At 46.8% G+C, this 19,412-nt stretch overlaps 1 protein-coding gene across 3 annotated transcripts in view; it reads left to right on the top strand.

The window, feature by feature from the left end:
• fnbp1l (formin binding protein 1-like) overlaps nucleotides 1-19,412 on the top strand; it is a 33,354-nt gene that overhangs the window by 4,546 nt on the left and 9,396 nt on the right. For all 3 annotated transcript variants that reach the window (XM_076154499.1, XM_076154498.1, XM_076154496.1), the window contains exons 2-9: nucleotides 15,222-15,337; nucleotides 15,759-15,809; nucleotides 15,906-16,053; nucleotides 16,898-16,960; nucleotides 17,801-17,905; nucleotides 18,487-18,615; nucleotides 18,713-18,859; nucleotides 18,964-19,200. In XM_076154499.1, the coding sequence (XP_076010614.1) occupies nucleotides 15,222-15,337; nucleotides 15,759-15,809; nucleotides 15,906-16,053; nucleotides 16,898-16,960; nucleotides 17,801-17,905; nucleotides 18,487-18,615; nucleotides 18,713-18,859; nucleotides 18,964-19,200 (996 nt within the window). The remainder of the gene's footprint in view (nucleotides 1-15,221; nucleotides 15,338-15,758; nucleotides 15,810-15,905; nucleotides 16,054-16,897; nucleotides 16,961-17,800; nucleotides 17,906-18,486; nucleotides 18,616-18,712; nucleotides 18,860-18,963; nucleotides 19,201-19,412) is intronic.

The raw sequence follows: 19,412 nt of genomic DNA, 5'->3' as shown, positions 1-19,412 counted from the left end.
AATGTTTCTTGCTGGGACCAGTGGCAGCCTTCTTGATGTTTACATTCATTCACACTGAGTGAACACAGCACAGATCTGAAGCAGCAGTCTGTTTCTCGGGTGTGGATGAAGTCATGTTGAGGCCAAAGGCATCGGCCTGCACGCGACAAGCTGCTACACTCGCCACAGCCAAACTGTGTGTGTGTGTGTGTGTGTGTGTGTGTGTGTGTGTGTGTGTGTGTGTGTGTGTGTGTGTGTGTGTGTGTGTGTGTGTGTGTGTGTGTGTGTGTGTGTGTGTGTGTGTGTGTGTGTGTGTGTGTGTGTGTGTGTGACAACATGTTTGTGTGAGACTGCTGGTTGGGTCCCACTCAAAGCCTCGGGTCAAGTTACTTGGGGTGTGTGTGTGTAGGCGCTACCAAGGGAGTGTGAGGGTGGCTGTCTTTCTTAATTAAGAGCGTTGTGCTAACATGGATGGAGACAGGCAGGAAGATGGATAAACAGGATGGAAAAGGAGTCGTGAGACGAGAGAAGAAGACGAGGGAGGGAGGGAGGAAGACGAGGCAGGGAGGCGGTGTAATAAAGGGAGATGGAGTGGGAGCGAGTTTACAGACTTAATGGATTAAATGAAACTCTAATCATCCCGGTGGGGAAATAGTCAGCTTGTGTTCCATCAGTGTAGTAACTAAACATCAAACACAGAACAAGCGCATCCAAACATTAACCCAAGGCTTCAGGCCATGTTCACTCTGCAGGTCTTAACAGCCTATAACTGGACCCCCCCTTCACATCCTCTGCATCAAATGGCCCGTAGCGATGTAGCATATACACACTTTCGACCTGAAACAGCCAATGATGGTGAAGTTTAGAAACCGACTTAAACTCAACGCATCATGATTGGTCAGTCACGTTTGAACATCTTGGCTCTCCATCTCATCCTCTCCTCAGAAACATGTTCATGTGGTGTCACACTCACAGAATTGCCTACTTTTTTTTCTAGATTATTCGGTGTACTTGTGTGTACTTGTACTTGTGTGTACTTACAGCTGGTGTGTCATGGCAGTTGCAGTGTGTTTGATTTTCTGGCTGTTCTACTTCACACCAGGAAGAATAAAAGGCGGATTGAACATCATCCACTCAATAACATTATGTCATTATATGTATCCTGCTCAGTCTGTAATCCTTCTATAAACATACTGCCGACATCATTCATTTACTTATTTAGGATTCAATCAGAATCTTAAGCTTGGCGCTCTAAAGAAGGAACTAATTATACCCCAAAAGAACCCCTGTGAAATGGATTCAAATTCAGTCTCGTCCCAATTTCATCACACGCACACACACACAGCTGCTGCCTTCTTCCTCTTGGCGCTTCCTCGGCTTGTGTCCCCGGTGACTGTCCCTCTCTTCCTTCCCCTCACCCATCACCCCCACCTCCCCCGCCCTCCCTGGATGCAGTCACAGCTGTATCCTCTCATCCAGCTGTTTGGCGCTCCGACTCCCCTTACATTCGGATACAATCGCACATACATCAAACCTGTGTCTTAAATGGGTCACCACGTGGTCTCTCTGTGTGTGTGTGTGTGTGTGTGTGTGTGTGTGTGTGTGTGTGTGTGTGTGTGTGTGTGTGTGTGTGTGTGTGTGTGTGTGTGTGTGTGTGTGTGTGTGTGTGTGTGTGTGTGTGTGTGTGTGTGTGTGTGTGTGAGTCCCGACCACATGACCTCCCGTTTTCAGTTTCAGATCGTTTCCCTGTTGAAATTCCTCATTAACAGTCGTGAAGTTTAAGTATGTTTTTTATTTGCCATTTTTATTTATTCTTGCAATGTTGTGCAACATAAGGTCTTTCCAGGAAGTACAGACTGAGTCACAAGAGACAGAAAAGGTTCCAGGCTCCTCGGACTCACACAGCCCGTCTGGATGTGAGCTGCAGCTGCGTTCTGTGTTTTTCGGTCTCCCAGGAGTTTGTCTGTCAAATGTTTATTAGTCACTTACTTTATTAGCCAGCAGGACATAAAAAAAAGCAAACTCGAGGACACGTGGAAAGTTGGAAGATGTTGGAAATTTTTCTGGTGAATTTTTCCCCGGATCTGCTACCCGGTCATTATGCTGAACCTCTGCTGGATGGCTGGCCGCTGTTCATTTCAGAGCCTGTAACTTGCTGGCAGATAGGAGTATAAACTCTATTCTGATGGGACGTGAGGGCGGATTACAGCGTTCCTGTTTGTGAGCCACCTCAATCGACCCTGTCTCCTTGTTGTCTCCTCCTCCTCCTCCTCTTCCTCCTCCTCCGACCCTGTGAACATATGAGTCCAGGAACAGCGGATGCTTTGTCGTTGGTGTTGCTGCTGTAGAGGAATAGTTGAGGATGGGGAAAGTCACACTGGTTCACACTCGTCCGTTTCCTTGCTGGACAGAGAACGTCCCTCAGTTCCTCCTTCACTCCTCTGCTGTTTCCAGTTTGGATTTCGTGGTCAGTCCACAGATCCATTCTTAGGCCAAAACGGAACCAGCTGAGATGTCGCATGACTCCATTCACATTTGTACATTCTGTGAAAGTGTTTTACCAGATTTCATTTGTTTGAACAAAAATGTTTCCACCTTAAGTCGACATTTTCTATTCAATGTCAAAAATATGCATGAAAATACTTGTTTGAAAATCGTATGTGTGGTTCTGTATCATTAGTGCAAAGTGAGATCAGCGTTTGTTTGGGTCCGTCTGGCCCTTGAAAGAGGCTGCAGCAACTGGTGGTGATGTCACTGCTAGATGTTCAGCTGATGCCCTCATGTTTGCTGTGTACTAAACACATCAGCTGCCTGTTAAACCTGCTCAGCTCGGCTGCTGCGATGCTATTGGGCCTGAGGGTGGACACCATACCAGACCACAACCATCCAACTCAAGCTGAACACTTTACACAGCAGAACACAAAGCCGCCAAACGCAAGACAAGACTGTCACATTATGATATTCATTCATTCATTCAGTCAGTCAGTCAGTCAGTCAGTCAGCCGGTGTATTTTCTACTTCTCTGATCCTGTGGTTAAGTTTCATGTTTGCTGATCTGGCTCTTTGTCTACGTGGTGTTATTCCCATAGCCGCCTCTGTTAGGGCGTGGAGACTGGATCAAGCATGTGGCTCTCACCTCTTATCCCATTGTAGACTTGATAATTGCATCACCTCCCCCTTCCTCCTTATTACCTCGAGCCAACCCTGCCCTTTCTCCCTGCGATCGAATCATATCTCCCCTACAGACACTTCGGCCCGTCTCCACTTCCACGCTACCAAACCCTTTGGCACTTCTTTGGCACCAAAAACAGGAAGTTTTTGATTTTTCCAGTGCTACCATTCCTGTTCCCGGACCCAGGGGGAGGACTGCTGCTCCGCTGTCATTACCCATTATTTACACACTTCTGTGGTTGAGCTGGTAGCTGCAACATTTTAGTCAGTGTAGAAGGAGCATTTCTTGTTTGTTGCAACACTGAATGGGAAAGAAAGAAGAATTGAAAGGAGGGAATAAAATGAGCAGGTTTACAATTGTGACCGCATCTGAGGGAACTGGGCTACCAGTGAAATCTACGACTGCTCCAGTTTCTTCTGAAGTCAGATCAAACACAAACTCTAACTAGAACCGGTTCTAGGTCCAGTTCTTGGGTGTAGTTCTTGTTTCTTGTGCGATGGCAAAAATGTTTACATCCTCTTAAGTTTTCCAACATGTCGTAACTGAATGGAAACAGTTTGAAACGCCCCAATTTGATTTCGCAGACCCCTTAAGAGACACCGGGTCCATGAACCTGCTATTCTAAAACAAGTTCCCGAGTAAAATTGAAATGTATTTTGTCTTTTTTGATCCTGTATTGAATTCCCAAACTGGCGTCACTGTAGAAAGAGAGTAAAAACCAGGATGCTTGAAATGTTACAAATTGTAAATTGGCTTGATTCAATTATTCTAAAGGCCAATTGACACGCGTTAGCTGCAAGGGTCAGCTGCCCATCTGCTGCCCATCAGCTGCTAACATCAGCTGATATCCGTGTGAAATAGTCTGATAGTGCTGACTACACATGGGCAAGACTGAGAGAGGGGATGGAAATATATACACTACATGTGGATGTAAGACAAATGCCGAAGAAAAAAGCTGCGCTGTCGGCTGTTTCCACACTGGACTTCTTTCTGGCCTCAGCAGGGAGCGTTGTGTTTCCTCCCCCGTGCTCTGGTCTCCGCCCACACTCGTCACATACGCAGCGCCTAACAACTGGAAAACCGAATTTCCTGAATGTTGATGCACAAATTGAGGTCACGCAAATTCTTTGATGATGAGTTGTCAACTGAGTGTGACTTTGCCATTCTTTTGTGTTCCACGTCCAAGTGCCTGTTTGAGCTCAAGACACGTTGTATAGAGATTGTTACTGAGCGCACTTCAAATGCTATTAACACATGTTCATCATTCCCGCTTTAGAAATCAAATCAAACGGCGATCAGTGCGTCCGTCTCTTAGCGCTCTCACGTCACCCCGGCTGCACAGGGACCAGCCCCATGTGGTGTCCCTGACCCCAAAGGTTGCCCAACTCTGAATTAGACTATTTGTCTTGTTGCTACCCCAGGCTGGGGGGCTTACTGGAACCCTCTTAAGGGCCTCTGAGGAGCCCCATCCCCCCACCGCTGATGTAGTTGACATTGCTGTGTACATGCAGTACAAAAGCAGTTTCATCGCTCGGCTACCGCATCAGGTCAATCCTATTATGAGCCGTGTTTGTCCATCACTTTATCAGCAAGCGTCTGTATGGGAAACAGTGGCTTTTGTCAGGAATTTGCCCCGTTAAACACGCCATTAATAAAAACATTATGCACGGAGGGAGGGCGGGGAGTGAGCATAACTAGGAAAGCCCCACCCCCCTCCCTCTGGTTTTGCTTGTCCCCCCTCTGTCTCCCTCCCTGTCCAGCATGTAGACTGTTTGCACCTTGAGAGAACCATGTTAGGTCCAGTAGCAGAGGAGTTTTCCCAGTTGACCCATGTGCCAGTTCTGCTCCGTGCTGTTCATTCACACACATGCTCACTAGCTGCTCAGCATGGAGGATTGCCGGTTACCTAGGTAACCCCTTCACGAGGTACACAGCGTACCCCCCTGGTTACTGTGGCTACCCCGGGCTATAACATGTCAGGTAGTCCAGTGTGGAAGAAAGGAAGTCGACATACTGAGCACCAGATTGAAAGCCGGGAAGGTTTTACGCGTTTGTTGTTGGAAATAAAGGAGGAGTTTTCATTGGAATGTGGGTTCAGGCTTTGTTTTCAGACCCTACAACTTATTTTGCATGCAGTTCTTGAATCAGCTGATGAGGGGTCACAACAATAAGACAATTATCGAGTAAAAATTTGAACAAATTCAACTAATTAATGAATTGATCACCAAAACGGATTAATCAGTAGGGATGAGGTGAGTTTCACTTGTTAATCAATTTTATGCGCCAGTTGTCACAAAAAGAACATGAAACGTACATTTTTTTTCATGTTCTGCTCTGTAGCTAATGTAGTTCTAGTTTGCCGTGGTCTTTGTATTGTGACTGAGCGAACTAGCAAGCAGTGGCAGTAAAGCTACCTGATGTAGCAGTTGCACTACTCCAGTCATATGATGTGAGGTTAATAGTTAATCTGCGTGACTCACAGTGTGGAGAACACGCTGTCATCAGCATATACATGAACATGCACACACACTTTGCCAAGGTTCTGCCTGTCTGGATGCCACATGATGAGCAGAGTCAAATTCTCTGATGGGATTATAGGAGTCAGAGCGCTAATGTACACAGGAGTAAACCATCATCTATCAGCCGGACGCTTCCTCTGTAAATAAGGAAACGTAACTCTTACACGCTCGTGCTAAAAACTGAAAGGGACACATTCTTTGATGCCTTATTAGATCAGTTGTTCTATTGATCTCAAAGATGAAAGATGTTTATGAGACAGCAGCACATTTAGTGATTTCTTAAACACTGATGTGATGTATTAGGGGCCTTAGAGTGCCAACACAACATGGCAACACTCAACCACTGTGTCATCGCCTGCAGTCCACCGCACTAACCAGCACAAGCACAGCCTGGAGAAGGTGTCATGGTCAGCACACACACACACACACACACACACACACACACACACACACACACACACACACACACACACACACCTCATGTTGGCAACCTCATGGTAAATCCCCAGCGTTATTAGGGCACTTAGATAAATCATGACTCTTGTGGTGTTTTTTCTTGAGCGATGAATGAGGTTGTGTGAGTGTGTGTGTAAACGCAGCCCTTCACACATGTGGTCTGATGACACAGTCTACTGGATTGTTGAGCACATACAGTCACAATCACATCCTGTCCTTTCATACACACACACACACACACACACACACACACACACAGGAAATACTCTGGCTAATAGTGAGGATAGTGAGGATGGCTGAAGTTAGCCATCTGTGTGTGTGTGTGTGTGTGTGTGTGTGTGTGTCTGGATGCTTGTGTAGTCATCCAGTTCCTCATCCTACTACCACATGGAACCCTATTCTTCCTGTTCTGCTTTGCAGCATGTTCATAAAGCTGCTCTCCATCTGTAAGAGTGTGTGTTTGTGTGTGTGTATGTATGTGACAGAATAGCACCCAACCCCACCACATGCCGGCTGTCTGTTTTCCACTGCGCTGGTGTTGGAACAGTGGAAAACAGACATGTAGCCTCGCACAAACCTGATGATTGTGTGAACTGATGTCATCCCTGAGACACATGTGGCCCCTGGCAGACTCGCAGTGAGGTGAGCCCATCCTCCTCTGGCCTGAAAAGAACAGGCATCCCTTTGTTAGGACGTCTTTTAAGATCAGATAGCGAACCAGGAAATCTGCTGTTGGACCTGCTGCGTCAGGGAGTCCAGCCCGCCAAACCAGGGGTTGAGACGAGGGTCAGACTCGTCCTCCAACTCCGGCTCATCCTCAGAACGTCTCACCCGCAGTCTTTCATGTCGTATCTTTGCAACACGTGCGAACACATGGGCTTTTGCTGTGCGACCTGCTGGTTGGTTGACATGAATAACAGATAAGAAGAAGCATCCAACAGATTTCTAAACTTTCAAAATCGAGATAAAAACGAGATAAATGCAGTTAACTAGAACATAAGTCGTTACTGTTTGTCTCTACAAAGACAGACTCACCTCACCTACCTGTAAGCACCATGTTTTGACAGAAAGTACCTCTTAACTTCTCTTAAATACATTACGTTTAGGTGTAGTATACACAAATCTTGTACAGTTTGACAGTAATAGACGCTGAATTTCACTGGATAACATAACTCTGTGATCTGAGCTGCAGCTCTTGTGTCTCCGATTGTTCACGTGGAGAGTAGAGGACAGGTCCTCCCGTCTGGTCCCCTCATCTGATCTCTGAGACAGACACATTAGCGTTTGGGGTTTATGGCTCTGTTGGCTCAGACAGGCGGGGCCGCTGGGAAGAATGTGTTTGGGCCGAGGCTGGCTGGAGGGAAATGTTCAGGAGCGCTGTTCTGATCTCCAAGGCGGAGCGGGCGGCCATCCTTAGTTTCTCGGCCGCTCCGTTGAATCGTGCACCAACATTGTAACGCTTCGTGACCTTAACATCACCACGACCTCACAACCTTTCACATGAAGACAGCAGCAGTGTGTTGTTCATAGTGCTCAAGACATGATAGGAGGAATACTCATAGAAGACTAAATTAGTCTTACTTAATTAGTCTCTCTCTCTCTCTCTCTCTCTCTCTCTCTCTCTCTCTCTCTCTCTCTCTCTCTCTCTCTCTCTCGTCTAACCAGTCTGGTCAGGTTGTGTGTGAAGCGGCAGGAGAACATTACAATAGAGCGGATCAGGTTGCTATGAAACCTGACTAGCTACTAGCCACAAACGGGTGTGCCCAGGTGTGTGTGTGTGTGTATTTTCCAGGCACTCGAATGAAATGTAGTGGACATGTAGGGGAGTCAGGCCCTCTGTGCTGGCAGAGGATCATCTCTGTTCAGTGGAAACACAGAGCCACATGTTGACGTTCCAACATTCAATGACATCATATGTAATGTGATTGATTTGATTGACATATTTCAGTATAGCCAGTGATCTTCTATGTACAAGAAGATGGCGAGTCATTTCTGAGCTGTGGATGTCACGATGATACACCAGCAATGGTTTTATAGGTTTGAACGTATTGCAGATGATTGTCATTCCGTCTCAAGGATCAACAAAGTATCAGCCTGTTATCTTTATAAAGCTGTTAGACGCGAGTGTATAAACCGTTTCCTGTTGCGTCTGTAGGCGTGTAAGAGAGGGAGCGCGGCCGGGGCCGGCTGGAACAGAGACTTCACTGTGGTGAAGGAGGTCAGATGATTTGAAGACGGTGACACATGACACACACATGTTTGCTCCCCCCCCCCCCCCCCCCCCCCCCCGCCCCGCCCCGCCCTCTTCCTCCTCTCGGGATCAGGAGCGTTCACGCCGTCTTCTTTCCGCCGTTAGCGAAGGCGTGACGCATCAGCCTGCAGATGAGTTAAAGTGTAAAGTTTATGGCTGCACGTGTTCTTTTTAACGACGTTTGTCTTCTTATGTAACTGCTTCTGACTGTGTGAGTGTTAAACATCATCTCAGTCTTTTGCTGTGGCAAAAAAACACAACTATCTTTTCATTTGCAAAAAACTCCGTTGTTGCACCAACAGCAGCAGAGGCGGCGTGTTTGTGTTCGTCAGGTTGTGCTACTTGACACCTTTTCCAGCATGTTCCACATATTTATAGTCTGATTAGAGACAGATTGACGCTGGAATTATGACTATTTCAGTTTCTCGATCTCGTGGGGGTAAAATTGTAAATTCAAACAGGAACATGAGTCGTAATGTTACTTTGTGTCTGCGGTGATTCTCTTTATGGTTGTGTCACTAAGCAGCAGTGTTTATGAGAGAATAGAGCCTCTGTGGTTGTTATATGGTGCAGCGGCGCCCCTCTGCACCAGGGTTAAGTTAATGTTTAACTGCCCCGGCTGCTGATGGGTCCTCTCTGAGGTTCCCCTCGAGCTGCCTGAGAGAAAAGCACACTCGTGCGGCCCGAAACACACAAATACATTTCACCATCAGGAGTGGACGCTGATCCATCACGGCAGCTGTTGGAGTCGATATCCGGACGGGAGCATGAATGATTCAAGCTGCTTTGATATGAATCTCAGTTTGACGTGAGAGCCCTCAGCTGGAGACACACACTCGACTCAACTTCCACTTTGAAAGTAACCAAGCAGAACCCCCCTCTCCCCTCTTGTTTTACTGCGTGTGTGTGTGTTGTTATTCTACCAGAAAAACACTGTGATGACCAAGATTTGAGGCTCAGTCTGATGTTTTTCTCAGACTCCCAACTTCTGTCCTCCTGGACCAGCGGCTGAGATCATGCAGGTCCACTTAAACAACTAAAAGCACCGGCGGCATACGATCCTTAATAACAGCAGAGAGTCTGTCAGGAGAGATTACAGTGATACGCTGCCAGTCTGATCAGATTGTCTTTCTGTGCATTAGCAGACGTATAAGATGTCCTCTGCATCACGGACTGTGGAAGAAGGGGGGGTCATTGGGTAAATGGACAACATGAAAGACGGCTCAATGCAGCTAAACAATAACAAGCTCCAAAGATTCCAGATCAGCATCGATTCAATAGTAGTCTCCTTTGTGTGTCGTCTGGTTTCATGTCCCACATTTCATTCTTCCAACATGTAGAAACAGGCTCACGTCTGTCTTCGTTGGGCAAAATGTTGTCCTTTGTCTCTTCCTCTTGCCATCATTTGAGCACATATCACATGTCTGGTCAAGGGTTGGTAGGCAAACCTTTGGTTAATTCATTACCTCCTTTTGTTTTTGGAGCAGCACATAAACCTCCATGGTCCCTGCAGCTCTGATTTAGAGGCTGAATGTACCATCCCCTCCGTCGGCCTCTTTGCTTGATTTTATTGCAAACTATACGGTATGTGGATTGTGGCCCTTCCTGCGGCCCGCAGAAGCCCCTTTTCAAACAGAGACTCAACTTTATTTTGCGTTCCTCTGATGTCTTCAACGCTCCGTCTTTATAATTGAATCTAAGAGAAGGACGGTTCAATGTTATCGTGTTCCTTTGAAGCTTTTGTATTCTCAGGGTCGCACGTCTTGCAGAGAAGAGAAGACGAACCCGGCAGCAGAGCAGACGATCAGTCAACGCTCTGTTTTTATAATGTGATACGTGACGCACCGAGATGAGACTAATCTGCGTCAGACTGTGAGAACTCTGTGAGACTCATCAGGTTGTGCAGACCCTCATCCGACCCTCCACCACGCCACCATAACCAGGGAAACCTCTCAACAACCAGGGACATATGGAGGGAAACGTAAAGGATAGACTAGACAGGTTAAATTCCCAATAAGGAAACTGTCTCCCTGTGTCGTGTTTTAGAACAGGATGTTGGTAAACTCGAGTACTTTGTATGGCGGCTTGTTCAGTGAATGTCTTAAGAAAATCTGCACAAGCTCTCAATAGAATCATTAATCAGAATAATGTACCGGCCCTGAGAACCGTGTGTGTGTGTGTGTGTGTGTGCCTGCCTGCGTGCGTGCGTGCGTGTGCGTGCGTGCGTGCGTGCGTCAGCGCCCCTGTGCGTTTTTGCCCATAGATGGCAAGAGGGAAACTTTTGAAAACAACAACCTGAAGCAACAAATCCAAGTCCGTTCCAAACCCAGATGCTCCCGGAAAGAAACTGCATGGCTCAGATTCACATCAGAGTAGTAAAACCCATCAGGTTATACAGTGTGTGTGACGTGTGTGTTACGTGCTGTAGTGCTCACTGTGTGCTCCTCTGTGGCCTCCATGTCTCCTCTCAGTGTTTAAAGGTTGTTAACAGATTGAGACTGTGGATGAATGAGAGATGTGTTATGTCCAAATACAGATAAACATAGAACATTATGATAGGTAAGTGTAGTTCATCATTTCATCTTTGGATCAGTGTCTGTATTAGTATAAGACTAAAGAGAGACTCATCAGCATGGAAAATTCTGAAAATCTACCATTTCTAACTCATTGATGTTGGGATCAATAATGCCAGATAACAACCAGATGTAGTTGAGATAAAGTGATTCACACTTAATGAAGATGTTCACAGCATGAAACCAGGCAGCACAATATCCCAGCAACTACAAAATACATATTAGTTTTATATTTGACAATTTGAAAATGAATAAAGGAAGTTCTATGTTGCTGTGTGACAGAATCAGGACCTCACAGCTCCTCTCAGTTATCTCTTCATCGTTACTTCTTTTTCTTACATCCCTTCCTGGAATTTATCTCCAAATGGCACAGCCCACCTCCCTCCACACACACACACACACACACACACACACACACACACACACACACACACACACACACACACACACACACACACACACACACACACACACACACACACACACACACACACACACGCACGCACTTACACTCACACACACAGCTTGTCCCCACTCTGTTGACACATTCTTGTCTGTTGTTTTCAAGGAAGATGAACACAGACAGACATGGTAAACACACACACACACACACACACACACACACACGCAGTGCAGACAAAGCCCGGGGGTCTTCAGGTTGATGCCAGGGTTTCAGACAAGTTGACATTTCCCACTCCGTTCTTGCCGTGTGTGTGTGTGTGTGTGTGTGTGTGTGTGTGTGTGTGTGTGTGTGTGTGTGTGTGTGTGTGTGTGTGTGTGTGTGTGTGTGTGTGTGTGTGTGTGTGTGTGTGTTTGTGTGTTTACACTGTGGAATGCCATAGTGTGTAATTAGTGTATTGTCCTAGCAGCAGTTTCTATGTTAATTAACCTCGCCGTGTCCCATGGAATGCACACAGGCTGTCTGGCCGCCCGATTGGCCGGGGGAAGCTGTGCAACCGTCTCATTGGTTATCAGGCTGAACAGAACACAGTGGAATCTCCAGACAGAGCATCTCCGGCGTTCCTCATGTGGAGCCAAATGAATAATCTAGTCCGTCGCTCTGGGATCCAGACTCATTAGGGTGGTTATTGTGTCGTTTGGGAGTTTGATCTGTGGAGCAGACACACATTTGTTGGCCTCCAGCTCAGGACGTGTTAATACCAAACTTACATTCATGATGATCTCGGACAGAATGATGTTAGATGACACCATATGATGTTCTGCTTCTGTATCAACTTTTCTTTTTCAAATAGTTTTTCCTGCTTCGATTGCTCAGAATAAAATCCGAACACCCCCAGAACCTCACGAGAGTAAATCCATACTGAGAGTCCATACTGTGGGACATAAGATAGATATTCAATGAAGTTCCATCACAAGACTTTTGATGCTGCGCTGCTTTTGACAACCCGAACGTTCAGGTTTGTCCAAACTGTGATTAAGGCAAAAGTGCTTCTAAATCCAATTCTGATGTAAAGGAGACAATTTAAAAACTAAACCATACTAATCGTAAACTTACTACCTGAATGAATCTGTGTGCAGGTAAAGATTATTCCTTCACGTCAGCCAGAACTTGAACATATCTAATACGCTATCCAAAATCAGCCACAGGTAGAGTTGAGAATGAGGGCGGGTCGCAGAGGAAAGAAATCTAAGTAGTGAAAAGGAGAGGAAATTAAATTGTGTCCAAACCCTGCAGCCTGTCTGAGGTCCATACCAACGTCTCCCCCGCTGCCGTACCAGACAGCAGATATGACTGATTAAAATAACTCATAGAACGATAGTGAAAATGAAACCACATTAGGTGATTATATTGAGATAAATAAAGAAGGAATAAAGAAGAAGGAAGAAGGAAGTGGACTGAACAGAAGGTCCTGTCTGAAGCCCTGCAGGTGCAGCAGCAGCAGCGTGGTCTGTCTAATGTGAGATCATGAGCCAGGCACGCTTTTTACCATCCTCCTCCTCCTGCTCTTCATCCTCCTCCTCATGTAAGCGGGAGGAGCCCTGTTGATGCTGTCATCTCCCCAGTGAGCCGCTCGGTCTGTGCTGAAGCTTTGCCATAAGCGGCAGGATGAGCTCATACCCTCATTACTTATTCATGGACACCATCAGAAAGGCTGACGCAACCACAGACGGATCAAAGGAGCTGGATGTGTGTGTGTCTGTGTGTGTTTGTGTGTATGCTGGAAATACAAAAGGAGGCATTTACAATCACTATATATGATGAAGATACAGATCCTCTTTATGTGCTTTATAGACTCTTTGTCTTAGTAACTTGTCTGTAGGCATGGTTGAACCTTCTCACGCTTCAGCCCTTTCATACTTGACTCACTGCTGTTTGTGTTTCCATGCTGGTGACCTGCTTTGTTTTTGTCACAGTGGTTTGATCCAGTCAGCATGTTTGATTGTTGGCTGCAGTCTGACGCCCTTCGATTTCTGTTCTTTAAGAAACCACTCAGTTTGTCTCAGTGACAGCCTGCTGGAAACAGATTCAATCCACCCCTCCCCCACAGATGCTATCATATATTGAGAACTTTAATGTAAGCAGTTTATAATTTAAGCCACCAGGTGTAATTAAGTAGTGTGTTTTGTGAATTTTAAAGGACATTTTAGCAAGAAGGACGGCTAAATTGCTGATTCCGGAACAAAGAACCACATAATGATATCACATTCACACAAAAATGCTGGAACATTAATGTCATCCAACAAAAGAGCAACAACAAAGAGAAAAGAAATCCCTCTGTGACACACTCACATATATTATTGAATAAAAAAATGGCGTAATCCTTCCGCTTGTAGCATATTTCCTTAATGAAATACACTTTAGCATGCCTGCCTGCCACGTCACCCTGTATCCACTTGTCCACTAAGCCCTGATGGCCGTTCCTCCTCGTCAGGCTGAAGGTGGCGTGTCTGGACGCCTCTCTGCCGTCTCTGTGTTGATAAGACGAGGAGGTCAGCGGGCTCATATTTCCCTCGGTGACCCTTATTTGGTCCGTCCAGGTCTTTGTTTTGTTGACACACACACACTCATAAAGGTAGACGGTGTGTTGTCGTGGTCGCTGGGTAACACAATCCAGTGGTATCTTCATTTCAGTCCACAGTTACAAATAATAATAGGTTAGATTGTCCTCTCCGGAGTGTAATGCACACTAGTGCCGTATAATGTACAAATCTAAATATTGTAGTATTTTAAGCTGTAGTACCCAAACACAACTTGAGTTCTAACTGTAAATCTTTTGCTTGAGCGATGCAAAATCCAACACACACACACACACACACACACACACACACACACACACACACACACACACACCCAGAGTGGGAGGAGGGGTGGCGATTGCTTGGTGTCAGTACAAATAGACATCTGACAAAAAATCACCCGCTATAATCCTGAGCGTCTGTGTGTGGTGTGTGTGAGTGTGTGTGCACAGGGGGTGTAAATGAAGTTTTTCCAGTTGAGCAGAGCCATTGTTGTCAGTATATCTACCCTGAAGACACACACACACACACACACACACACACACACACACACAGGGGTGCCTTGTTGAGAGAATGAATTTATTTGAATGTAGCGTTATGGAATCATTTGTCATACGTTCTTCTGAATGAAAGCACATGACAGGAGGCAGATTTGTTTCCTCTCAGGCGCTGGTTTGCGGTGTGGAGTCGTTCCATGAATGTGCATGAAGTGAGATGAAAGAGTGAGGGAGGGAGGGAGCAATGAAGTAAAGGAGGAAGGACGCTTGATTGTATTTGTCCTGGATGGTGGCGTCTATTATAGAGTGTGTGTGTGTGTGTGTGTACAAAGCGGGACAGGAAATGCTGAGTCACTGACATGTGTGTTTGATTTGTAGGAAGACGAGACAAAATCCAGACTGAGTCAGACAGGCCGAGTCCCCTCACCGTGAATTTTAATCCTGCAGAGATCAAACGCAGATCAACCGCAAATATTCAGCTAAACTCTCACATATATTAACCCATAAGGCGCCGACACTGCATGGCCCACTGTGTGACGCGCCTGTGTCCCGGTGAAGGCGTGCTGGGAGAGACGAGCGGGCGTCAAGCTTCAGTACATAATGATCTGACTCAGGCTTGTTTTTGAACATTTGGTTGCATTTTGTGGCAAGCAGAGGAGTTGGTGGGTTGTGATTCTTTAGAGATCGTTTTACAGCTGTTTCATCAAGTTAAATTCACAAGGATTAAACCCTCTCTCTCTCTCTCGCTCTCTCTGTCTCTGTCTCTGTCTCTCTCTCTGTCTCTCTCTCTTCCAGGACCAGTTTGATAACCTGGACAAACACACTCAGTGGGGAATCGACTTCCTTGAGCGCTATGCAAAATTTGTCAAGGAGAGGCTGGAAATAGAGCAAAACTATGCCAAGCAGCTACGGTAAAGCAACACACACACACACACACACACACACACACACACACACACACACACACACACACACACACACACACACACACACACACACACACACACACACACACACACACACACACACACACACACACACACACACACGCGCGCGCGCTGGCTCTACTCCTGTCTTTTCATCCGTCCCTCACTGTATATACACATGAAGATCCATTGATACCGGGGATGACCTGGTTTTGCTACGGTTGGCATAGCGACGGTGCTCTGGATGTATTAAACTTAATGAGGCCAATCCGGATTTGATGAAAAACATTTGACCCTTGAAGTATTTTGCTGAAGAGAAGACTGCGTGACTTATTCTATGATATTACCTGGACATGGCCTCCTCTCAAATAAATGTGAATATTTATCTTCCTCCTCCTCCTAACAGGAACTTGGTGAAGAAGTACTGCCCCAAGCGCTCTAAAGATGAAGAGCCGAGGTGAGCAGACGCCGCGGACGTGTTTATTTACCTTCGTCTTTGCTTAAGGTGGCGGTCGGCTCTGACTCGCTCATATTGTGTGCGTCTGCCATCTAGGTTCACTTCCTGTATGTCGTTCTACTCCATCCTGAACGAGCTGAACGACTACGCCGGTCAGCGGGAGGTGGTGGCGGAGGAGATGGGCCACAGGGTTTACGGGGAGCTGATGAGGTACAGCCAAGACCTGAAAGCTGAACGGAAACACGTGAGTACACGCAGCACCCCCCCCCCCCCCCTCCACACACACACACACACTCATACACCAGGAAGTTGCCGCTCATGTTTTTGTCCACCATACATTTGTTTTCATTTTGGCGTTTATGCCAAGTAACGCTCGCCATCTGCTGTCCACCACTTGAGCCATCTGCTGATTGCCATAATGTCTAAAAGCCCCAGACCCTTACGCCTCGGAGGGACAAGTGCGCCTTTCTGTTTTGAGTTTTAAAGCAATTCATCAGATATCTCGTTCAGATCAAACTCAACCCGTATGTGAACACCGCAGCGGTTCATCTTCTCCGGGTGAGCAGATACGAGGGGCGTTAGCGCTACAGGAAATACAGCTCGATTGCCAGGCTATAACAGGAACAGTGTGTGTAATGAAGTCACCTGAACCGTGACATCGCCTGCTTCCTCATCACACCCGTCTCGTCTTTAATGTTTCTCTTTGTCGCTAAAAGTTGCTTCCGAAAGCACGACATCATTCGTGAAACACGGCTCCAGATTTCATGTTTCATAGCGACATCATTCAGTTTGATAAGTCATTAGTCACGTCTGGTTTCTGTCATATTTCTGTTATATGTTTCTGTTTGTTGCAATAACCACAGTATGTAGTTTGTAATGTGTGCTCTTGGCGTGTTCGAGTGTCAGTGGGTCACTGAGCTAATCCGTGACTGTGTAACCGTGACAACAACAGCTTCAGTCCCAGTTAATTGTTGTTTCAACGTCTATGGATGTATTTCTTACATATATAAATGTATTTTTCTGTTTTTGTCTTTGTGTGTGTGTGTGTGTGTGTCTCTGTGTGTGTTTGTTTGTTTGTAAATGAACAGCATCTACAGGAGGGCAGGAAGGCTCAGCAGAATTTGGATCAGTGCTGGAAACAGATGGATAACGTAAGTGAAGGAAGGAGGAGGAAGGAGGGATAGAAGGAGGGATCTGAAGCGTCTTCATGTGAAAGTTCCGTGTCAGGATCAGTGAGACTTGTACATGTTTTCTATGCAAACAACACATGAATGGCGACACACTTTCCCCCACGATACCACTTATGTCAACACTGAGTGAAGAGCGGCGTCGTGACTTGAACAAACATCACGCCGTCGTGCTTCCTTCACCCCGTGACAAAGTGACGTCATCAAAAGGACCTTGAAATGATAGAATCTTTATTAGTATGGAAGCTTTTGTTCCCGAGCTTGAGAGGACAGCGGGGGTCATTTTGCTCCTCTTGGCACACTGCCCCATGTACAGGGACAAAGGACAGGGCCAAGACGCACACAAACACACACACACAGATCTCAGCGTAGAGCAGCCCCTCCCAAAACAAAGCCCACGTGCTCCAGTTTGGCGGCGCATGACCTGAAATGGTTCCAGAGTGAGAGTTCGCCTCAGATCACTGATTCTGGTCACTGGTTAACGATCAAACCCATCTGCTGGTTAATCGTGCGTCGATCAGGTAACACACATACACACACACACACACACACACACGGGTGAGTGTGGTCTGCAGTGACGTGTCTAACAGTGACCCAGTGAGTGGACTGTAACGTCTCAGCTATTCACAGCGTTTCCTTCCTTACTAATGCAACCCAGATGGGCTGGCAGGAAGGAAACCATCCATCCAGCCTCGTCCATGTGTGCGTGTCTCTCTCTCTCTTTCTCTCTCTCTTTTGCCGCTTCTATTTTCATTCACAGAAGACGAGCTGTCATAAATGTATTTTCTGCCTCTTTTTTGACAGAGTAAGAAGAAGTTTGAGAGAGAGTGTAAGGAAGCCGAGAAGTCCCAGCTGTCCTACGACCGCTTAGATAACGACATCAACGCCACCAAGTCGGACGTGGAGAAGGTACGGAGGCCCCTGAATGCAACACGAGCGCCGTAAATCACAAGTTTGCCTCTGAGCCGCCGTGATGAACGCTCGTCTGCTTCTCCTTTTTTTGTTTTGTTATCAGTGGAAATATTTTTTATAGTCAGTGGTGGAAAAATGGCAAACAACTTCTTCACTGAAGGAACAAGATACACAAGATATACACACACGTTTACTTCAGACACTTTAAAGAGACACTCACTTCGGCCGTGTACCGTAATTCTTAACATTTTTGCTTGAGCTCGCCAGTGTGTGATGACGCCTATTGAATTACCCCGTCGCTCCCTTTTCCACTGAGTGTAGACGTGTTAGATTTAGCTCGAATTCAAAGGAAAACATCTCGTTCCACGCAGAGATCCTCACCGCTCAGCAGGCCAGAAACGACCCGACCTCCATCACGACCCGTATGACCTTAATTCAAACTTCTGTCGAATTCAAACTTCCTGTTAAGGCAGAAGTTTAAAGGCTGTTAAGGGAAATATAAGCAGAAATTTCCCCCTCATGTAGCATCTGTGCATGATGGCGATGAGTTAACGTTTGGGTCCGTATCTTTGCCACAGGCCAAATCCCAGCTGTACATGCGGACTCACACGGCCGACGAGAGCAAGAACGAGTACGCCGCCCAGCTGCAGAACTTCAACGCAGAGCAGTGGAAACATTTCAACAACGCCATCCCTCACATCTTCAAGGTAAACCCCCCGAGCGTGTCACACCAGCGAGAGAGAGATGCGTCCCTCAGGAGGACACGACAGCCGACCTGACCTCCCTCTCGTTTGTGCCTGGTAGAATCTGCAGGACATGGACGAGCGGCGGACGGTGAAGCTCGGAGAGACGTTTCGGAGCTTTGCCGAGGCGGAGCGGCGAGTCGTACCCATCATCTCCAAATGCCTAGAAGGAATGGTCTCCGCCGCCAAAGCTGTGGATGAACGACGGGTGCGTACGGGTGGAGGTTGGAGCAGGACGATCTTAAAGAAAGCGGAGGGGCTGTTTACACGGCGTGGTCACTTCCTGTCTTCTCCCCCCCTCTTTCCTCACAGGATTCGTCCATCGTGGTGGAATCCTTCAAGTCGGGCTTCGAGCCACCGGGCGACTTCCCCTTCGAGGACTTCAGTCAGAACCTGAGCAGGACGGGTTCAGACGGGATCATCAGCACCACCCCCAAAGAGCGAGACAGAGACAGGGAGCGAGAGGGGGGGCCCGGGCCCAGACCCGACCCCAAACACTCCATGGGCAAAGCCAAGAACAAGCTGTGGCTGTTTGGGAAGAAACCAAAGGTAAAGAAGGACGGGGGGGGCGGTGTCTTTAAACGTTTAAATGTTCTTGTATTAGGTCTCTCAAGTAAAATGTCATTTCCAGTATAATCAGTGTTTCCCCGTGTTTCGCTCTCTGCTTGTGTCTCGTGTTCGGCCTCTCTTTCTCTCTCGCCTTTTCTCCGCCTGTCCTCTCACCTGGACCTTGTCCCTCTCCAGCCTGTTCAATCATTAAC

Source organism: Genypterus blacodes, unplaced genomic scaffold, assembly GCF_046128005.1.
Source record: "Genypterus blacodes isolate CSIRO-AG114 ecotype Tasmania unplaced genomic scaffold, CSIRO-AGI_Gbla_v1 ptg000062l_1, whole genome shotgun sequence".
Lineage (NCBI taxonomy): Eukaryota > Metazoa > Chordata > Actinopteri > Ophidiiformes > Ophidiidae > Genypterus > Genypterus blacodes.
This window is presented reverse-complemented; position numbering and strand designations above follow the sequence as displayed.